The 21,553-nt window shown below is 43.9% G+C and overlaps 1 protein-coding gene across 3 annotated transcripts in view; it reads right to left on the bottom strand.

Annotated features, from left to right (window-relative positions):
• Positions 1 to 21,553, bottom strand: part of LOC121280820 (dihydropyrimidinase-related protein 3-like) — a 197,200-nt gene that overhangs the window by 86,090 nt on the left and 89,557 nt on the right. For all 3 annotated transcript variants that reach the window (XM_041193084.1, XM_041193083.1, XM_041193085.1), the window contains exon 3: positions 11,515 to 11,699. In XM_041193084.1, coding sequence (XP_041049018.1) covers positions 11,515 to 11,699 — 185 coding nt within the window. The remainder of the gene's footprint in view (positions 1 to 11,514; positions 11,700 to 21,553) is intronic.

Raw genomic sequence — 21,553 nt, 5'->3', positions numbered from 1 at the left:
GGTGGTGCAGTCCAGAGGCCGCATAGCCTCTCCCTCATTATCTGAAACTACAGTTTGAGGGATCACAACGCAAACACAAATTAACAACTTCTTCGCTTGTCCCTTGCTGCAAAACCCAAATATGGGATTGAGTCATGCAAATAAGGGCAGGCATGAGGAGCAACAACAACATGGCACAGGTGGACAAGTCATAATGACTCAATTATATTTTCTCCAAAACTAAAATCCCAGCACTCCACAACTGTCTCCCATGAGGTGAAATGCAAAAAACAAAAGCCAGCAGCTCAGAGTGTGAAGATTTCCCTGAAGACGACAGCGCCAAAAGGGTTAATTAATTGGATATAAATTACACATAGACAACGGTGTTCACTCAGGATTCAATCAGGCAAGTAAGGTAAACAGCCTGGCATGGTAGCTTGTTGAGTGCTTACCCAAAGGGCCTATGAATAAAATGTCAACACTAATCCAGTCACACTTTTGGTTTACTCTGAAGTTGACACTATTTCCAATACCTGAAATTTAGGTGCTTTCACAGTGAAAGAGAAAAATACAGCCACTTTAACTATTGTAGATATGCTAACAATGTCATTCTCTTAAATGACAACAGTCTCCTTAGTAAAAATGCACAGACCACTTACTACGACTGATGAAAATCCATCCAATAAGAACTTACAACAGTTTCTGAAAAGACAGAAGAACACTTGAACTCTTCTTAAAATATCAGAGACAATCATCTTACTTCATGCTGACATGATTCAATTTTGAAACAAACATCAAAAAGAAATAACATAAACCAGGCTCTCCAAACGCCAAGGGAAACTGTAAGCCTATATATTCGCTCTCAGGTTGGGAGCACAGGGACAGGAGAATTCCCAGCTCTGCCAACCAAACTTTGAAAAATGGCAAAAAAAAGGGGGGGGGGGTGGTGGTGGTGGGGGTGGAGGAGGGTGGGATGACTGGATTGGATGTCGGGTCTGCCGCCCCTGTAACGCAAACGGATGCTGCCTGGTAAGGTGTTGGGCAATGTGGAAGGCCTGCCTCTGTGCTCCAGCACAGTGCTGTATTAAATGAAAAGAGAATAAAACATAAAACAACCCTCCAGCTGTCACCCATCACACACCCCCCCCCATGCCCCAGACCCTTAACCTATGCCACCACAACTCCACCATTACACTCATGGCCCCTCATATCACCATATGCCAATCCATGCCCCTCTACCCACCACCTATGGCCCCTCATACACCCTATGTTTGCCACCCCCGCATCTCCATGGCACTTGATGGCCCTTATGCCAACTTAGTGCCAACCCATATTGCTACTCACCACCCTTTGCCCTTACCCCCTCTATGTCAAATACCTAGTATCGCTTGACAGTTCCTTGACAGCTTGACAGTTCCTTGACAACTTGACAGTTCCTTGACAGCTCTCTGACAGCTTTCACAGCTCTCTGACAGCTTTCACAGCTCCAATGAGTTTGTGCGCTTTTTACGCACAATCACGTTTACAATCCCAAAGGACGCGTTACCTCTCCCAAAGGTGTCCCGGAACCAGATCCAAAGGGGTACCTTAGTTCTTCAAAGGGGTACCCTGGGCCATCCAAATGAATCACCAAGTTCAAACCTGCTCCTGCCTAATATGCACACTCCAAATTTCACACTCCTGGCCTATCAAAATCCCACCTCAGTGGAGGTAGCTGGTGATTTAAACAGCCAAATGCCTCTGTGAATTGCGCATATGCAAACCCTGGTCTAACTTCACTCCCACCCACCCCACCACCTCTTCCACGATAATGGAATATGCCATGTTTTGGGGCCGGGGGGTCACCATTGTGGCAAAAATATGCGTGCAATTGTCTAAACAGAGAGGACTGTTTTCACCCCACCCAGTACTAAGCCTCAATCCTTACTCAGGCCACTTGGTTAGCAGTGCCTTTATTCCCTGTCACAATCATTCAATCCGTTCTGTATTCAATACACTTGATGAATTTTTTGTATAGTTTATAATTCAAAGTCATGATATTCAAGAGGAAAAGGCCATCTTTCCCAACAAGCTTGCTGTTTTAAGCAATCTTGGACCTGTCCTATTTCTTGTCTCTTGTATGATCGATACTATTGATATCCCCACCAAGTAATTTATTCCACAACTCTACTAATCTTTGGCACAGAAATTTTTCTTCATTTTCAACTTACCATCTGCATGAAACTTTTTGCCTTGGTCATGGATTTGTCCAGTTTTGGCATCTCAATTATAATACTTGTCAATCAGATCACATCAAAGTCTCCTCTTGTCCACATAAAGTACATCCTTAGGTGGGGCAATGGTAATTTTTCTGAATTTTCCTTGCTAATAGGGTCCTCTTGATTAGTCATTCATGATCAGGGAATTTCTGCCTCCATTAGACTAACAGATTGAAAATCAGAAGCAAGGTGCCCAAGCATTCTGACTACACAGTGACTTGGTGACAGGGAATGGTGAAGGTTCTCCTATAATAACCGAAAGGTGGAAAATCGACCCTAGTCTGGAGATCACCATGGCTGCTCACATTTGTCCTGTCTCAAGGGCAACATTCTCTTAAATGTCTTTGGGATTCACACCTCAGGTCACAGCTGTGGCTTACTATAGAGACCTTCACTCCTACAGATACAAATACTGGACAAACCTACTTTCACTGGCACCAGTGATCAATTCTTTTCAAGATTAACGGACAGACCTCCAGTCAAACATTTTCTCCAGGAATAGCAAACAGTTTGTTTTTTAAAAAGAGGCACACAATCACCTTTATTTTGAAGCTAAACAGTTCACATTTCAGAAAAGCAACTCAGTTAAAGGTGCACACATAGACTGCATCTCGATCTAGCGCGCAGCAGTGCAGTGTTACAGTTCACTCAGGAAGTCAGAGTTGCTATGGTACCGTGCACATTGTGGTCTGGAGCTATGGATGGTAGAGGCTCCGCAACATTCTTTCCATCACATAGCTGACCAGGAATCACTTCTGCTCTTAGTGCCTGCCACATGTTGGATTTTCAGACTGACACTCAACCTTTTTGGCCAATGTTATGAACGCACTTTCTTTGGCCATCAAGTCCTGGGGTTGGATTCAAAACCAGAGTTTCTGGCTGAGAGGCAGGGATGCAACTCAATGCATGACAATATCCCTCCAGGTCAAGTATGTGATGGTTAAATTTGATCTAACTTAATAAAGGAGACTTCTGTGGTATCAAACAGAGGCCAGTTCAGTAGAAGCAAGAGTTGGTTCAGCATTATTTTTAAAATATATTTAACAACATTTCTGGAGAAAGGCTGAAGGGTGTACTGAGTAGGCAAGACTACTCTATAAAAAAAAACTTACATCTATATAGCGCCTTTGACATTCTCAAAATTCCTGAAGCTCTTTACAGAAGAATCAGACACCAAAGCAAAGCAGTAGACATTAGGACAGGTGACCAAACGTTTGGTTAAAATAAAAAGTGAGGTTAAGCAACATCTTAAAAGAAAGAGAGGTGTGGAGCTGAAGAGACAGTAGGAGAGGAATTCCGAGCTTACGGCCACTAACAGTGCAATTAGGGAAGTGAGGGGTGTGCAAAAGGCCAGACTTGGAGGAACACTGGGTTCCTAGTTCAGTGTCTATTTACTGAAGTCGGTCCCAATCCCCAAGTACTATTCAGTTATTCAGAAATGCAGAACTGAAATTCTGATAGCCATTTTGAGCAGGAGCAGGTTAATCCCCACTGGACAGGGACCAGCAAGAGGAGGTGTGTCGACAAAATGACTGTGGCTAAATATTTCAGGAATGTTCTACAGATTATCACACAATAACCAACAATGAACGACAAGATGGTGATCAGCAACTTCATGTCTCAATCCTACTTTCATGAGAAACTATCCTATTGTTGAACTAAACCGCTATCTAACTTGGCACAAGTTACTGAAGTCAAGAATGCAGTTCACAGACAAACAGGCAACAACTGGTAGCATCCCATCCTTTCATCAACAAAAGTTTAGAAAATGTTACTGACTCAGTCATCTTAATGTACGGTTCACTTTGCAATTCTTTGCCAATCTCTATGCTGTACTCACAAATCAATCTTTAAACGGTCTCAGATGTTCGCCTTCAGGAAATAAGGTAGGGAAACCTTCGCTCTCAGGGGCCATAGGCTTCCAACATTCAAGGAAGTGGGACTTAAAGTGGATAATGCTTTGCACATGAATGGAAGACCTTTTTGTCCTGTCACAATTCCCAAAGGGGCAGATAGGGAATCATGAAATAGATTATTTACTTACATTTTTGTGCTTCCATCTCTTTTGTTGCCTTGCCTCTCTTTTGTTTTTAAAAATGATATACCCTTCCATACCTCTTGCTGCCACAGATCCATATATTCATGCTCTTCTGAAATCAGGACTCCCATCTCAAGTGATGCTTGATTCAAAAGAAGAACATCAAAGCTCTCCCTGATATCCTTGCCAACATTTTATCCCTCAACCAACAGGTTAACTGGCCATTATCACATTGTCATTGCAGGACCTCGTACACAAAATTAGCTGCCATGTTTCCCACATTAACACCATTTCAAAATTACTTCATTGGTCGTAAGGCCCAGTGGGACATCCTGAGGTTGTGAAATTATGCTATTTAAATCCAAGTTCCTTTTCCTTCTTTCTTTTACCCAGTCATGTTCCTTTCCTGCCATACATACACCTCTCCTTAAGGTCACCAAAGATCATGTGAGAGGAAGTCAGGGCACCCACAGATTAGTAACAAAATAATGGTGAGGTTGCCTTAAACGCTACATTGCTCTGCTTCTGACATCCTCCTTAAGTTTAAGCTTCATGCACTGCTGGAATTCAGCATCTGTTTTAGGTTGGCTTGCCACAGAGGTAGTAAAATTCTGCCTTTTGCTTCCTGAATCTCAGCCCATGAGAATTCTTTGCCACTGACTGTGCATGATACAAGGACTAGGTTACGGGATCAGCTCCATGCCTACATCTGTGGCCTCTGGACTCTACCCAGGCCAAGGTACATGTCTATTTTAGACAAGTCACTCTCCTGCAGTCTGTACAGTGTAACAGTATTGCTGGGATGTGCACATTCTGAGAGACTTCTATTGATGATTGAGACACACAGAAGAGGGAGGGAGCAGTGTGTTTAAATCTTTGTCCGTTTAGTGCTTCGTAAAAAGGAATGTGCTCATTACAAATGTGCATCCTTGCATATGCACCTCGCTTATCAGGAATGTGAAACTGAAAGATTCAACTTGCATGCTACTGGTTTAAGGAGTTAAGTCTGGCCTGATGCAAATTTTCATAGCTCTGTTCTAAAAGTCACATGCCAAGCCCAGTCACAACCATAATGCCAAGGTTGTTAAATAACAGACATGTCGTTTTTAGCATTTTTGTGGCACAATGCTGAAGGTCACAGGTCACCATGTATAATAAATCAGTCAGAGGCTGTGTACAACACACTACAAAGTGCTCAGTGGCTACATATAAAAAGCCAATAGAAATCAAGTCAGATCAATGAATAAAGTATATCAACATTTCGATGACAAAATAAAAAGTTGGCATTTATATTGTGTCTTTCATAACTTCAGTAAGTTCAAACCACATCACTCTCATTTAAGTGTGCTTGAAGTGCAGTGAATGGGTGTTTTGTATAGGCAAACGCAGCAACCAATTTATTGCTTAGCTCACCAAAGCAGAAGTGAGATACATGACCACATAATCTGCCTTTGTGATCAATGCTGCCTAGAACAGGAGAACTCCCCTGCTCGCTTAGGATAATGTCACTGGGTCTTTTATATCCACATGAGAGGATAGATGGAGCCTTACTTTGATCTAAAGCACCACAAGGTGTCATCCATAACGCTTTAAGTCTACGAAGTGACCCAGAGGGACCAACTCCCCATTCCCCTATCCAGAGCTGAAGAAGGCTCATACAGACTCGAAACATCAACTCTGTTTCTCTCTCCACAGACGCTGTTAGACCTGCTGAATTTTTCCAGCATTTTCTGTTTTTATTTCAGATTTCCAGCATCCACAGTTTTTTGCTTTTATCTAAGTAGCTAAAGTAATCGTTTTCAACTTTCCTATCAATATTTTTGGGAGCTGCAAAGTACTTACCATAATCTCAACGGCTAGCAGGGGTTTGATCCATCCCTGGTATCACACTCGCACCCTACCCCGAACTCTGAAATATCAATGCATTCCTAGACAAGAGCTGCAAAAATAGTGTGAAATACAAATGACTGCAACCCTCTTATGTTTCACCTCAATACTGAGTCACAGTGTAGGTCAGCACTGGGCTTGAAGATAACTAAGGCTGATGAGAGGAAAGCCTCCTCTCCCCCTCTGTGGTTGCACGATGAGTTTCGTTCATTTGAACGTGATTCCTGGTGAACACTGATGCGGGCACTGCACAAACAGTCTGCAACTTGGCATGAATTGCACTATATTTTGGCAATCTCCATCCAAATGACCATAAAGACAGCTGGTGCGGGAACTCCAAATATCACAGGTGCAGTAGGAAGCTCTGTTCAAGGTCAAGCATGAAGGATCATTGTTCGGTTACCAAACAGGGATCTTTACTCAGCAGCAAATAAGTGCTTTATATTCAACACTGGAGTGCTTGATCTTGACATTGGATGGCGAAAGTGGGGAGATTTCCATTCCTCATATTGAAAGTTCACACAAATTTCATACATATTTAGAAAAAAACTATATGGCCCTTCATCTTTAGAATAGTCAGAAGTTGATGGCAGTCTGGGATTTGAAATATATTTAATATCAGATTTGGCTCAACTTGTAACACTCCCACCTTGCAGTCAGATTGTCATGGTTCACGCCCTTATGACAATATGAGAGGGACAGAGAATTCTTCTGTTGTCCTGGCCAACATTCTTCTTTTAAACAATTATCCTACTGCTTGTGGGATTCTTCTCTGTGCATACTGACTGCTGCATCTGCCTACATTACTGATACTGCACTCCAAGTAATTCATTGTATTCTCTTGGGGTGTTGCTAAGAAATGTAGCAAATGCAGTATTTTTTCAAAAAAATGAGGAACTATATAACTAAATCAAACCCAAATTTTATCTAATTGATTATAACTCCTTTTCTCTTTTCAACGTTAACTTGAAATGTTTTGTCACTTTTTGGTTTCTTTCTATCCATTTTAAAAACAGAAACAACTTCTGAGGGAAACATGCCTTGACTCCAAAACAATTCTAAAACATATATTCCAGGCAACTGGAAGTCTGAAGAATTGTCCTGCTCACATGTAGTGGCAGCAGGTCAATATTTGGCACACAAAATCAGAGAAAACAAGGAGGAACTTTCCAAAGATAAAGACATCCATCTGCGGCAGCTCAAGTCGACGCCCAAATAATAGCATCCACAGGGTGCTAAGGGTTAAAATGACCTCTGTACCTCTCCTATTGCACATCTGATTTTTATCACTTCACCCTTGGCAACAGTGCCTTCAGCTTCCTAGGCCCCAAGCACTGAGCTTCCCTCCTAAACCTCTCCACCTCACCCTCCTTCAAGATACTCCTTAAAACCTAGTCGGCTAATTTGACCACTTGTTCTAATATCTGTTTGCGGGCCGGTGTCAATTTTTGTCTGATAATGTTCCTGTGAAGTGCCTTGGGACATTTTGGCACATGAACGGCACTATATAAATGCAAGCTGTTGTTGCTGCACATGGTTGGCCCGTGGGTGACTATACAAATAGCCTCTTGGATCACAGATTAAGTTTGGATGGTGATTATTTGTAGAGTGCATGACATTAATTCACTCATCCGTCAATTACAATCCAAACAAAAAACATTCCAAATATTTAATACATACCCCAAGTAATTTCTAAAAAGTTGGCAGTAAATACAGTTCTGTGCAGACTAACAAATGGCAGACAATTCAAAGCTTTATTAACTACTGAGGAATTCTGTGGAAAAAAAATTGATTTTTTTGCATTGCAATTATGTCCTGCAAAGGTAAGTAAAGAGCAAATGAACCTGCTCTTATGTATGAGCCTTTCATCATCTCAGGATTAGCTCAAAGTACTTCACAGCCAACAGATTACTTTGTGAAGTGGCAGCATTGTAATGTAGGAGCAATTATTTATATAGTCTTTGTGTATTGAGTTGACCAGTAGGCAACTGAGTGACCACTCTCTCTCTGCTTCACTAGTTTTGGCACAAACTTCACTCATCATGACCCCCATCTCCAGGTAAAGTCATTTAATTTGAATTCTTATTGGATTAATTAGCAAGAAAATTACAGAGAGTGGTTAGAGAATGTGGAACTTGATACCACATAGAACCACAGAAAAGTTACAGTGCAGAAGGAGGCCATTCAGCCCATCACGCCTGTGCCAGATGGAGCAGTTGTAGCGAGTAGCATAGGTGCATTTAAAGGATAAATTAGATGTGCATGAAGGAGAAAAGAATTAGAAAGTGAGATTGATAAACATATCAAGTAAGGTAGGAAGAGGCTTGCGTCGAGCATAAACACTAGCATAGGCCAAGTGGCCTGTATGCGCTCTAATTCTTTGTAAACTGTTCTAGCTCTTCACCTCTCTCTTCTCTGTTAAGACCTTTCTTAAATACCACATTGTTCCCTCCAAAAATCTTGTTTTGGTTTCAATTTTTTTGACTACATTTGGACTTTTTAAAAATAATATATTAAAGGTGGTATATAAATGCAAGCTGTTGTTTTTGCTGCAAATCTTTTTGACAATGCCATCTCTCTCCCATCTTCATTAGCCTTTTCAAAACCCATCTCTGGCAGTACATTGAGTCACCTCCTTGAACTTTTTCCCAACTCCCACTCAGTGTCTGACCCACTCCTCTATGAGGTGTCCGAAGACATTTTGTCACGTGAAAACCATACACAGGAGCACAGGTTGTTTTCAACATGGCATTGGTTCTTAAAAGCACAAAATTCAAAACATGGCCACCTAGGGTTCATACATCTCGAACATTTACAAAGAAGTCTTCCACCAGTCAATGCCCCATTTATATCACAAACCCAAATCCTATGCTGCCCCAGATTTGCCCTGTTAGCTGAAGGGGGTGAATTTACAGCACCAGCACTTTGACAGATACTCTCAGCATTATGTCACAATCCCTGTGGGAGAACTGTAAACCAAACTTACCAAATGACCTCCAAATGAAGAAATTACCAACAAGATTTCACTTTTACTTTAACACAAACAGAACCCATTCAAAGTAAACATAAACTAACAGGCAAATAATACAAACAACAAGGTCAATTTCCACTTTAAATGGTCGATGCAATGAAGATTTGTCTTAAACAACCACAAACACCTGCATCACTCCCCGCATAAATGTGGCACCACTTGCAATCTCAGAACCTTTCCAACTCAATTGAGTCACATTCACTGGAAGGCGTGTTCCATCCAAAGTCCCCAGATACAGACAGCAGCAACAAGGCACATGTCCACCAACCCTCTCTCACTTGGATCATGTCAGTCTTGATGGCATAGCTTTCCAGGGTTCCTTTTCAACTGACTAACCAACAACACCCCATTTAAGATTTGGTCCTCTGACACCAACTCTTAGCACTTACAAATGCTTGAGTTTTTCGTGCCACTTTTTAGGATTCAGTCCCTTTCAGCTCGCTCAAACGTCACTTCTCCAAGAGCTTCTGTAATTCTATTTTTCTTGTTTGTGCCAAACAGAAAACCAATATTTTCATAAAGGTTTGCTGGCTTCTCCTCACACAAATTCTATATTCCTCTTTTTGGCTCCATCTGCTTTTTCTTTGTGTCTGTATCTTTGTGTGCTGACTGTTTTCACCATCCAGCTCTCCTTTGTCTGTCTGGGAACACGGTTCTGGTCCTAACTTCCTTTCTATTGGTACTTATTTCAGGTCAAGGGTCACCAGGTCACATGGACCATTTCTTATTCCAGAGAATTATAATGGCATCAATTGTAAAGGGATCAAACTTTTAAAAGTCCTTTTCAAACATTCTCAAAAACAATTACAGATTCTATAGACATTTTAAAGAAGTTACAAATTTTCCTTGCTGTACTGCTTCTGGGTTAGAGGTCATCACACAACTATGTCTTCCCAACAACCGGAATAAAATAGGAACCTGACAGTACCATCGGGACCCCGTATCTGGTAAATTGAGTAAAACTCTTGCACAGACAGGGATGCAAGGCCTCCTATACCACAGTCCTACTACAATCAAAAGCACAATGTAATATTTTTTATATAAACACTGGTACTCATTCAACTCAAGTCTACATGTCAACTCTTGTATTTCTGCCACACCATCTTCCATAGCTTTTTGAGTAGAATCATAAATTCAGGTTTTTCCAGGACTCTCCAAACTGCATTTGGGATAAGCTGAACTTACCAGTGTATACTCAGGGAGCTGGTCTCCTGGAACATGAATGAAGCTAATCATCTGCATTAAAGCAGTTTAAGAGGTCACACTTATTAAACCATTTGTCACGAAGTGATCAAACAAAAACAACTATCACTATGGTGACAACCAGACAACAGTCCAGGGTGGCTGATGTGGCAAATGGGCAACTTCTAAGTGGTGGGGAAAGTGCATGGAGCTTTGCATAGCATTTTCCTGCAGAGCTTAGCCAGTCTCTGACCGAGTAACTGAACTGTGGAAGAGTTCCATTCGTCAGCACTAACATCCTTCACTGCGACATTTAAAAATTCTGTGGGCAGAATTTTACGACAGCGGGATTTTACGTTCCTGCTGAGGTCAATGGGGTTTATAATGGCTCACCACACTTTACAGCCCCGCCCCTGCCAAAATGGGGCTGTAAAATTCTGCCCTATATGTGGGGAAGTTATATCTTAACTGGATGCTCATCTTTCTCGTTCTAAGATGAATCTACACCCCTTTGCCCCAGAGCAAGTATTCAGATTGAAAATCATTCTGGGATTTATCCATTTCATTTTGGATTTTAAGTATCTTTTCTCTACTATCCCTTGTGTCCAAGGTAAGTCTATTCTCATGTCTCAGTTGGCCAGTCCAATTCATGCCCTTTTTTTTTGTTTTCCTTCCAAGACCTGGATATCCTGGCAGCTGAATCATGGCCTGAACTGCACACAATACTGAGGGCGAGGATGCTTTGCACACCAGAGTTCCCATTAGTACTTCCATTAACCCCTGATCGGCTATCATTTGGAATCGGGCATAGCAAAGAAGGGGAATTCAAGGTGACTCAAAAACAAGAGCCGTATAACCAGGAATTCAATTTTAATTTAAACCCAAAAAAAAATTGCATTTGTTATTTGACACATTCATCACAAATGTCAGAATATTAAAGTGACTGTGGAATGCTACAGATTTAAAACATGATTGACCAAAAACATTCATGCAGGAAGCTTTCTCTCCACTCGCAAAGTGCTTTGCTGAGGTGCACTGTTAAAAGGTCCATTAGCTCCACTGAAAAGGCAGTGTGAAAGGCTGTTTTATTTTAAGCGGATGGGGGGTTTAAATATGAATGAGGAAGCTGCTTGACTCACTTATCATAGTGGTTCCACCTGCCAGGGAGGCCTTTGTTCCTTGAATGAAATCGTCGGCAGTGGTGGTCCCCTTGTAGGGCATCTGAAAGCGGGTGTGCACATCGATCCCCCCAGGGATAACCATCTTGCCATGAGCCTCAATGATCTTCACACCTCCAGGAACAATCAGATTATCACCAATTTGCCTGATGAGAGGAACAAAACAAGCTTCGGATTATTTTTCTTTTTAAATACTCATTTTCATATCTGTAGAATGCAAGTTTTTACACAGAATATAAGCACGATAGTAAAAGAGTGAATTATAAAAAAAATTAGTCAGCAGGCTAATAGGGTAGTCACTGAGGTAGCTATGGTGTCAATGTTCCTCCTTTAATTAGGGTCTCTCGATACAAACATTCATCTTGAATCTAAGCTGCTTGTGATGTGAAACAAGGAGTCACCATCCCTGTTCCTCCTCCATCTTTCTTACCTGTCTCCTCCCAAATGTGCTTTAAATTAGAATCTGTGATGAAGGAGCTCAGTCATGTTTGTTCCAGGCAATTCCACCCCTCTGAATGAAATTAACTCAGCCAGTGATTTAAGTGGATCCAAGACAGCACAGTCAAGCCTGACCCTAATGTCACTGGGTGTTCATACACCAATCTTAGGTGTGCCAGAATAGTGATAGGGAGCTGGAATCCTGGGCAATTGTAGCCACCCTAACTCAGAGATACCAAGGTCAATAGCAGCACCTCTTCTTTCAACCTGGCTGAAATCACCTACAACAGTTAGAAGCTTCTTGACTCCTTATTGGATAAACTCCTTTATGGACCTTAAAGAAAAATCCTTTCATTCACTTTTTTTGGAGTGGGGATGTATGGGTACATACCTCATGTATCACTCACCCCCCAACAATTTTCTCCCATCCCCCCCATAAGCATCAACTCTCAGTGGGTGCTGTTCCCACATAGTCAAATGTGACCCCTGCCCAAATGGCTGGTTTTCATGGATGTATCTAGACAATGTTAGCAGAATATTGGACAGTTGGATGGTGGGTTGGAGCGAGAGCCAATTGCTCTGCCTAAAAAGAGAATCCTGGCACATGCAGGGAATCCTAAACCGATCGTAGCTGATTTTTATCACTTATCTACCCTATAACACAAAGTCCAATTGTAACAACATGGTTAGGATCAGCTAACTGAACTGAACTGCAGATGAAAAACTAGCGCTTTCCTGGTCTGCATGACTCAGTTTTGGACTGAGCAATGTACTTACGACTGAAGCACCAGGGAAACTGTGAGCTTCTTAAATAAAATAAACATAATCAATAGCTAAGCATCACAGCTTGATGTGGTAGACAATTCCGATTACTCTCCGAGTGAAGAAATATCTCCTCGCCTCAGGCCAAAATGGCCTTTTCCTTATCTTGAGACACAATTCCTAGTTGTAGGCTCTCCAGCCAAGGGGAACATCCTCTCGGCATCTACACTGTCGAGCCGTCTTACAATCTTATGCATCTTAATGTATTCTTCTAAACTCCAGAGAATATGGACCCATTTTGCTCAATCTCTCCTCACAACACTATCCTCTCATCCCAGGAATCAATCTACTGAACCTTTGCTGCTCTCCTTCTAAGGCAAATATATCCTTCTCAAGGTGTGCAGGCTAAAACTGTGCACAGTACTCAAAGTGTGGCCTCACCAAAGCCCTGTACAATTGCAGCAAGGTTTCTGTACTCTTTACCCCATGTGCTCTATCCATTAGACATCATTGGAAAGTGATCAGAAGAAGAAATCCTGGCTGATTTCCCTCTGCACCCCTGAACCCCCTCTTCCTTCCCTTGTCTGGGGACAGTGAAGCCAATTGTAATCCCTCATTGCTAACCTGGCTGAGTATTCACTAACTTGGGATAGATCAGCAAATGAAGCTAGGACCAAATTACTCCCTTGGCTCACACAGTGGTGGCTTACTAATGCTTTCTGACTAGCTGAATGATGTTTCCGTCTTGTGGCAAGAAAATACCAAACTTGACACAGTAGGTGATCTCAGCAAATGGGAAATGTTCATTGTGAATTGTGGTCTAACTGGCAGATGAGATGGTAAGAGCAAATTATTATTGGAAAACAAACCATTGGAGGAGAGTTTTGTGCAATATGTGCAAGTTATTTGAGACTACCCCGATTTAGAAACATACTGCCCTGAAGCCACAAAGACTTGGAAGTCCCTGGATTTGGGCCCTGATTGACTAGGGCAAAAGTTGAGGTGTTATGACTGGCATCAATGTCTCTTCATGGGGTGAGAATAAAAAAACAGCAAGGGCCCTACATGGGTGGACATTAGATGAGGGAAGTAATGGGCTTGACCATAAATTTCCCACCAGCCCCTTCCATACCCAAAGGTTAACTAGCCTGTCACAGTCTTGGATCACAGATGAAGGGTGGTTAACGTAAGTGGGATACCAGAGGACTGGTAGGAGAACAGCACCCTCATATTAGTCACTGGACTAGGGAGGAGAGGGGAGAGACAGAACAAGGAATTATGGGAGAGAAATACAAGTAAACGTAAAATGGGAGGCAAGATGCCATACCTGCCCGAAGATGTTGCTAAGAGGCCTGTGCCAAATTCAGCCTCAGACCTCACTTAAACCAGCAAGCAACGGAGGTCAACCAGCCATTCCAATGCAGCTCACCATTCGGCAGTTTAGGTGTTCTGCCCAGCTCCAATGCAGAGCTGGCCCGTAATCTGATCTTGGCCATGATGGGAGTTGATGGGGGGGTAAGGGGGTCAGCCTGAGTCTGGCAGTGGTTCACAGAATTCTTGTGGAACCAAAAGAAGAAACTATAAAGAAAAAAATCTCATCTTTATGGAGGTGGCCTGCAACCAGTAAGGGCCGACCACCAGCTAGGACAGTGAACAACTGAGAGGTGCATACACTGTGCAAACCCCATCCATTTGATGCCCATTTTTACAATGGAGTCCTACAACTGGCATCAGGAACCCTATTTGCAGATTTAAGACATCCAACACCTGTTTTGGGAGGGCAGTTTGCATACCTTGAAACCACAAACTTCCAAATTGACATTTGCAAGGTGGTCACATCTTAAAATTCATCTTCCCAACGATGTCCAATTTATTCCCAAGTTAGTAAGAGCCATTCATTAATCACAATCAATTGGCCTCTTCAACTCACACCTAATGCGTGCCACAAGGGCAATGACCAACAGTGCAATAATAGGACCATTCTTTTTTAAAGTTGGACTCTGATGGTGAATTAGATCATAAGGAAACTCTGTACAGGGGAAACCATTAAAAGACTCAGACTAAACAATGAATAACGTTTGCTGACTGGCATTGTGTGGGATGTGTCATAAACACTACAACCCACAGCATGAAAGGCTCAGATATCTGAGGGGCCAGGAGGGAACTGTCTTTATCGTTCATTTCACTGGGGTTGGTTATCTGGTACGGAGGAGGTTGCAGTTCCTGAACAGCCAAGTTCAGGGAACAAGGCCATGCAGCCATCACATTGCCAGCAGCAGGCACCATTTTTTGAACCACAGGCTCTAATTATTGTCGCAGTCTCAGGAAAATGAGAGAGATAAAAATACAGGGTTCTGTGTGCACAAAAGATTACAGTATAGCGATGGGGAAAACACTGACATACATAAGAACATATGAATTAGGAGTAGGCCATTCAGCCCCTCAAGCCAGCTCTGCCATTTGATAAGATCATGGCAAATCTGATTGTGGCCCTCACTTTCCTGTCAACCCCATATACCCGTTGACTCCCATGTCAGCCAAGAATCTATCTAGTTAACTCGGCCTTAAAAATATTCAATGACCCAGCTTCCACTGCTCGCTGAGGAAAAGAATTTCACAGATTAACAATCCTCTGTGAGAAAGAATTTCTCCTCATTTTGGCCTTTAATAGGAGACCCCTATTTTTTAAACTATATTCCCTAGCTCTAGTCTCCCACAAGGGGAAACATCCTCTCAGCATCCACACTGTCAAGTCTCCTCAGGATCTTACATGCATCTATAAGATCACCTCTCATTCATCTAAACTCCAAATGGATACAGGTCCAACCTTTCCTTATAAGACAACCCCTTCATCCCAGGAATCAGTCGTGAGAACGTTCTCTGCATTGCTTCTCATGTAATTATATCCTTTCTTAAGTAAGGAGACCAAAACAGTACATAGTGCTCCAGATGTGATCTCACCAATGCCCTGTACAACTGTAGCAAAACTTCACTACTTTTATATTCCATTCCCCTTGCAATAAACAACATTTCATTTGCCTTCCCAATCTTGCTATGCCTGCTACTAACTTTTTGCGATTCATGTAACCCAGATTCCTCTGTACCACAGACTTCAGCTACTGTACACCTGTACACTGCATATATCCTTCATGTTAAGCCATCTTATACAGCAACTCCATCTGAAGAGCCTCATCAAATGCCAGCCAGCACACCTGGAAGGTTCCAGAAATATCTCCCGGATGTCTGATCGATCAGAATTTCTAAATCCCGTCACCAAGTTTGGAAGAAATCCCTCAGTCATCCCCTTGGAAGACCACAGTACCCAGTCCCACAATGAGCGGTAGATAGGTATTAATTCCAAATTTTGACCCAATAATGAAGAAACAACAATTCAAGTCCAAGTCAGGGTGATATGTGCTTTATGAGAGAACTTGGAGATGGCGATGTTGTCATGGTGTTTACATCATGATGTTGCAGCCACTAACAGTGTGAATAGAGAATTCAACACCAAATTCAATATTTCCATTTGTTGTATTACTGGAGGAAAACTTTATAATGCCAGAGGAATTTCTATGCAGAATGTCTGCTCTGAATCATAAATATGAAACAAAGTAACATGGCTGGCAAGATAGATACCATTAGATGTATGGTTAGGGACCATCGTTCAGTAAGCCAAGCTCCACAAGCCTAGAAAACAAAATCATAGGTATACCACTGATTGGGAGAGTTTGAACCAACACTTGCTGCTAGTAAGTCTCACTGGAGTAGGCTCATATCATCTGACTTAGAACAGAAAAGTCTTTCATCCATTCTCCTGCTCCCACCACTTTCCCATCTTAACTAAGAAACTAGCAAGAAAAGCCAAATGGAACTGATCTGGTGCTTCTGCCTCACCCATCCCATCTGATTTGATACTTACTGATCAATAGCCGCAGGCAACATGTAGCCCAACAATCCATCAACTGCAAATCGAAATACCATTAAAGGACAAGATTATTCTCAATGCTTGCTTCTCAATGCCAACTCATGCATTAAGTTCACAAACCCACTGAAAGAATGCTGCATTCAAAGCATTCTGCCTCTGACCCACACAATAACAGAAGACTAAAAGATAGGGTAAATAGTGTGTGAAAAAGATGGTAGTTATCCCAAACCAACCCTTCACAAATCTCTGTAACACTACCATGAGAAGGTGTTGGGCTGCCTTCTTGAAGCATCGCTGGTGGGTTGTTAACTGAGTTACAACTGACCTCGATTCCCTAGCTAGCCACTCCATCCCCCTCCCTGTCAACTGCTTGAGACTGAGCCAGATAGTTTGCAGCCTTGCTGTCATACCTGACACTAAGTTGAGCTTCCCACCACATATCAACAGTATCACTAAAACCGCCCACTTCCACCTCGTAACCTTGCCTAACTTCACCCCTGCCTCAGATCATCTGCTGCTGAAACCCTCATTCATGCCTTTGTTACCTCTGGAATATCTCAAAACACCACCGACTGGCCTCCCACATTCTACCCTCCATAAACTTGCTGACTCAAAAATCTGCTGCCATGTCTTTAAACTTGCACCATATCCCATTCACCAATCACCCGTGTTCGCTAACTTACACTGGCTTCTGGTCAAGCAAAGTCTCAACTTTAAAATAGTCATCCTTGTTTTCAAATATCCACCATCCCTGACCCCCATGACCTCGTCCTTCCCGATCAAATTAATCATCTCCTGCCCCACTGTCCTCTAAGATATCTGCTCTCAATTAATTCTAACTTCATGAATATCCCCAATTTTAATCACGCCACCAATGTTGACTGTGTCTTCAGTTGCTTAGACCCTGGGTTCTGGAATTCCTTCCCTACACCTCACCAACTCTCTACCTTACTTTCCTCCATTAAGACACTCCTTAAAACCTACCTCTTTTACCAAGTTTTTGGTCATCCCGCCCAATAATCTCCTTGTGGTTGGCATCATATTTTATTTTATAATGCTCCTGTGAAGGGCCTCGGGACATTTTCTGATGTTCAAGGTGCTATATGAATATAAGCTGACGTGCAATTTGCTGAGTTGCTTCACTGGGCAATTATCGCAATGGCATGGGGCTAGAGTCCAGACTGGATAAGGAGGGCAGGTTTTCTTTCCTTAAGTGAATCAGCTGGAATTTTACAATGGGCGTAATTTTGTGTGCCCGCTGGCATCAGGGCATCATGAGTGGACAATATGGTGAGAAGGCCAAAAATCAGTTTCAATCTATTGTGAAACCAGTTTGCTATTGTTTGCTCTGCCCATCAATGGCGGGCCACGTTTTCCACCATTGCACATCGGGAACCTCATTGTACTAGATCTGCATATCATTATAAGCCCAGCTCGCCGGAGACATCTCCCATGCTGGATCATCCAAGCAAGTTGGTGTATACAACAACATTTATAAGGCATGCGTTGGCAAGCTGTACTTTGAGGGGAACTCGGAGGTGAGTGCACAACAACATTGTGCAGCACTCATGAGGGTCACCTGTGGAGCCGAAAGGTTGAGGCTCCACGCATTCAGGTGAGGGCACAGGCAAGGTGCATTTTCCCGGCTGGCTGACACAAAGGTGCCAGGACAAGGGCTGCCCTACGGATAATGCAAATTGGGGTGGGGGGGGGGGGGGCGGGGACAGAGAGAGCTGCACTGCAGTTGAGGTGAGTTGGGTGGGGGGGTTAGGGCTGCACTGCGGTTGATGGTACTTTACAAGCATGTGCAGGGGGTGGGTGGAGGGAAGCAGCTACACATTAGGGAAACTGTGTGTAAAGTGACTATTACTCCGCAGCTGAGACAGTTCAGGCACAGCCACATTGACATGCTTGGAGTCGGGCCTCTAGCTTATTTGCCCAATAAAGCAGCATGGAAGCCTGAAAGTGCCACCAAGTGCTCCAGTGCTCTTCACCCCTCGGGCACAGGCTGCAAACTAATGAGGGTTTTAGTGGACTCCAGAACAGTTGGATGACTGGGCACGTTGTATAAACTCCTTGCTAAAGCTGGCCATGGAGCAGTCACTGGTGGAGCTACTCACAGCCCCTTGCAATGTCTTTATTCAGGTTTGGACCAGTCTCCCCCATGGTTCAAGCTAACAATGCAGCCTTGTAGTGCGGGTTAGGAGAATGCCTGCTCCTGAGTTGAGAGCACAGCATGCAGTCCAATGGGCAAAGCTAGCACCAATCAGCCAGGTGAAGTCATGGGCAGCTATGCAACGCACTAAACTCTGGCCATTCAAGTGGTGGCCAGCACTGTCTGGAATTATTAAGGGGCCTTCAAGCTTAACCAAGGGAGGTTCTTAGTATACCCATGCTAACCCATGCGTATCCATCTTTCACCCTGCATGAAGAGTACATCAGGAACATGGAGCCTGGTGACCTAGCTGTATGCCTCATGGCTTACAGAGAGCAGAGATGGAGGAGAAGAGAGTGACGGAGGCACCTGGGCTGGGCAGAGGGAACAGCAGCTCCCTCAGGATGAAGGGACGACCAGGGCTCCTGTGCATGCTGCTGAAGAGCCACAGTGAGTCGTCACCTAGCTAGGCATAGGGTCTATAGGCAGCATTTGTCATTCCTGCAAGTGACCAAGGACAAGTGCCACTAAAGACTGCACTTGTCTAGGGAACTGGTTGGTCACATCTGCCACCTGTTGCAGGATTTGGTGCCACGGGAACATGGAGGGCATCCACTGCCAGTGACCGTGAAAGTGACTGTGGCGCTCAAATTTTACACAACTGGCTCCTTTCAGGGCTCCATGTGTGACCTCTGTGCGATATTGCAAGCCTCCACACACAAATGCATCCATGAGGTCACTGACACCATCATCACGAAGGCACACAACTTCATGCATTTCGTCCTCGATCAGGAAAGCCAGGAAGCAAGAGCGCTGGGATTTGCACAGATCATAGGTTTCCCACAGGTGCAGGGTGCCATTGCCTGAACTCATGTGGCACTTAAATCTCCATGGCAACAAGTGGTCAACTACATCAACCTCAAGGGCTTCCAGTCATTGAAGGTGCATCTGGTGTGTGACCCCCACAAACGCATCCTACAGGTCCATGCATGGTTCCCAGGGAGTGTCCACAACTCCTACATTCTTAGTCAGTCTCAGATCTCTAACATCTTCCAGGGTCCACAGAGGATGCAGGGATGGCTCCTCAGGGACAAGGGTTACCCACAGAGGACATGGCTGATGACACCCGTATGGCGGCCTCAGACTGCAACAGAGCGAAGGTACAACAAGGCTCATGCTGCAACTCACAACTTGGTGGAGCAGACCATCAGGGTGTCGAAAATGAGGTTCCAGTGTCTGGATCGGTCTTGTGGAGCCCTGTAATATAGTCCATGGAGGGTGACACAATCATCATCGTCTGCTGCGCCCTTTACAACCTGGCGCTGCAATGTGGAGAGGAGCTGGCTGACGAGATGGAGGAGGTGCACGTCTCCTCCACTGAGGAGGATATCAACAGGGATGAGGGTGATGAGGTCCTCAAAGATGACAGTGATGCCAATCACACTGGTCAGACAAGGCAGGTGCGCTTGGGAGGCCCTCATAGCTGCTAGATTTGTGGAGGATGATGACAACGACATGCAGTGAGGAGACACTATAGATCCATACATTGCATCTATGAACACTTGACTGCTGTCTGGCTGATGGCAGTGCACATACCCTCCGTGATATAGCTCCTGTCATGGAGATGCAGCGGATGCCCATAGTCCCTATGTTCCAGGAGGATGATAGCGACATGCGGTGGGGACACTCCATAGATCCTCACATAGTTTATGCAAATGTTTGACTCTTGTCTGGCTGATGGCAGCTCACTCGTACTCTGTGAACAGGGTCACATTGTGAAGATGCAGCAGTGAAACTTTAACTTCCCCTGATCCTATGGCATCCGTTGTGAGCTGAACCCTTCATGACCATGCTGTCACTGGAGAGAGATGCTGATGAGATTGGTGGGGTGGGGTAGCCACACCTCAAAGATACTGAGAGCACACAGAGAGAATGATGGAACTCTGCCATTGGCCCAGGATATTCTGGCAGCAATGATAATCCCCATAGAGGCACAGGCATCGCTGATGTGCCCAGTGACAGTGAAGGCACACCAGCAATGTGCTGGGAAGGTTGCACAAAGCACAGGGAAGAGGCCCTGGACTGTGACAGCTGCCTTTATCGTATACAGGGACCATCTGAGTGACACGAACACTGCTCATCAGAACAAGGAGCCATAGGCAAGGAGGCATTCTTGGGAGTTCACTAACAAAGTGAACATAATGTACAAGTGATTAATACCTGTTTTTGCAGTTTCCCTTCAAGGGGCTGCCTTTTAATTTGTCCCTGATTTGTTAATTTAGCTTATTTGGTTTGTACTCAAAAGGGTTATACCACCTTAACCTTCCTAATACTGCCGCTATGTCTTGTGCTCCCCCGACACCCACAGTGGAGGTGGAGGCAGCCTGCTGACTGCTATGCCCAGTCTGTGATGGCCTTGAAAGGCATCCTTTGGAGGGCCAACACCTGGAGGCCCCAGGCCTGCTTTCGGGGTCCTGTTCTGTGGCAGTGGAGGCTTGTGGAGCTGGATTTGCTGGGGTCACAGGAAGAAGAGATTCGGATGGGTCAGTCATTCCTGGAGTCACCTGGGTGAATGGCCCGGGATGTGCTGATCCTCCTCCCAGAGGCCCCAAGCTGACTCCATGAGGAGAAGGGGAAGCTGGAGTGAGATCGAGCTGCCCCACACCCCTCGCATGTCCACACTGTTGGAAGTCAACTATGGCATCAGCATTGGAGTTCAG

Source organism: Carcharodon carcharias, chromosome 8 (genome assembly GCF_017639515.1).
Source record: "Carcharodon carcharias isolate sCarCar2 chromosome 8, sCarCar2.pri, whole genome shotgun sequence".
Classification (NCBI taxonomy): domain Eukaryota; kingdom Metazoa; phylum Chordata; class Chondrichthyes; order Lamniformes; family Lamnidae; genus Carcharodon; species Carcharodon carcharias.
Note: the sequence above shows the minus strand (reverse complement) of the source record. Positions and strands in the feature narration are given on the sequence as shown.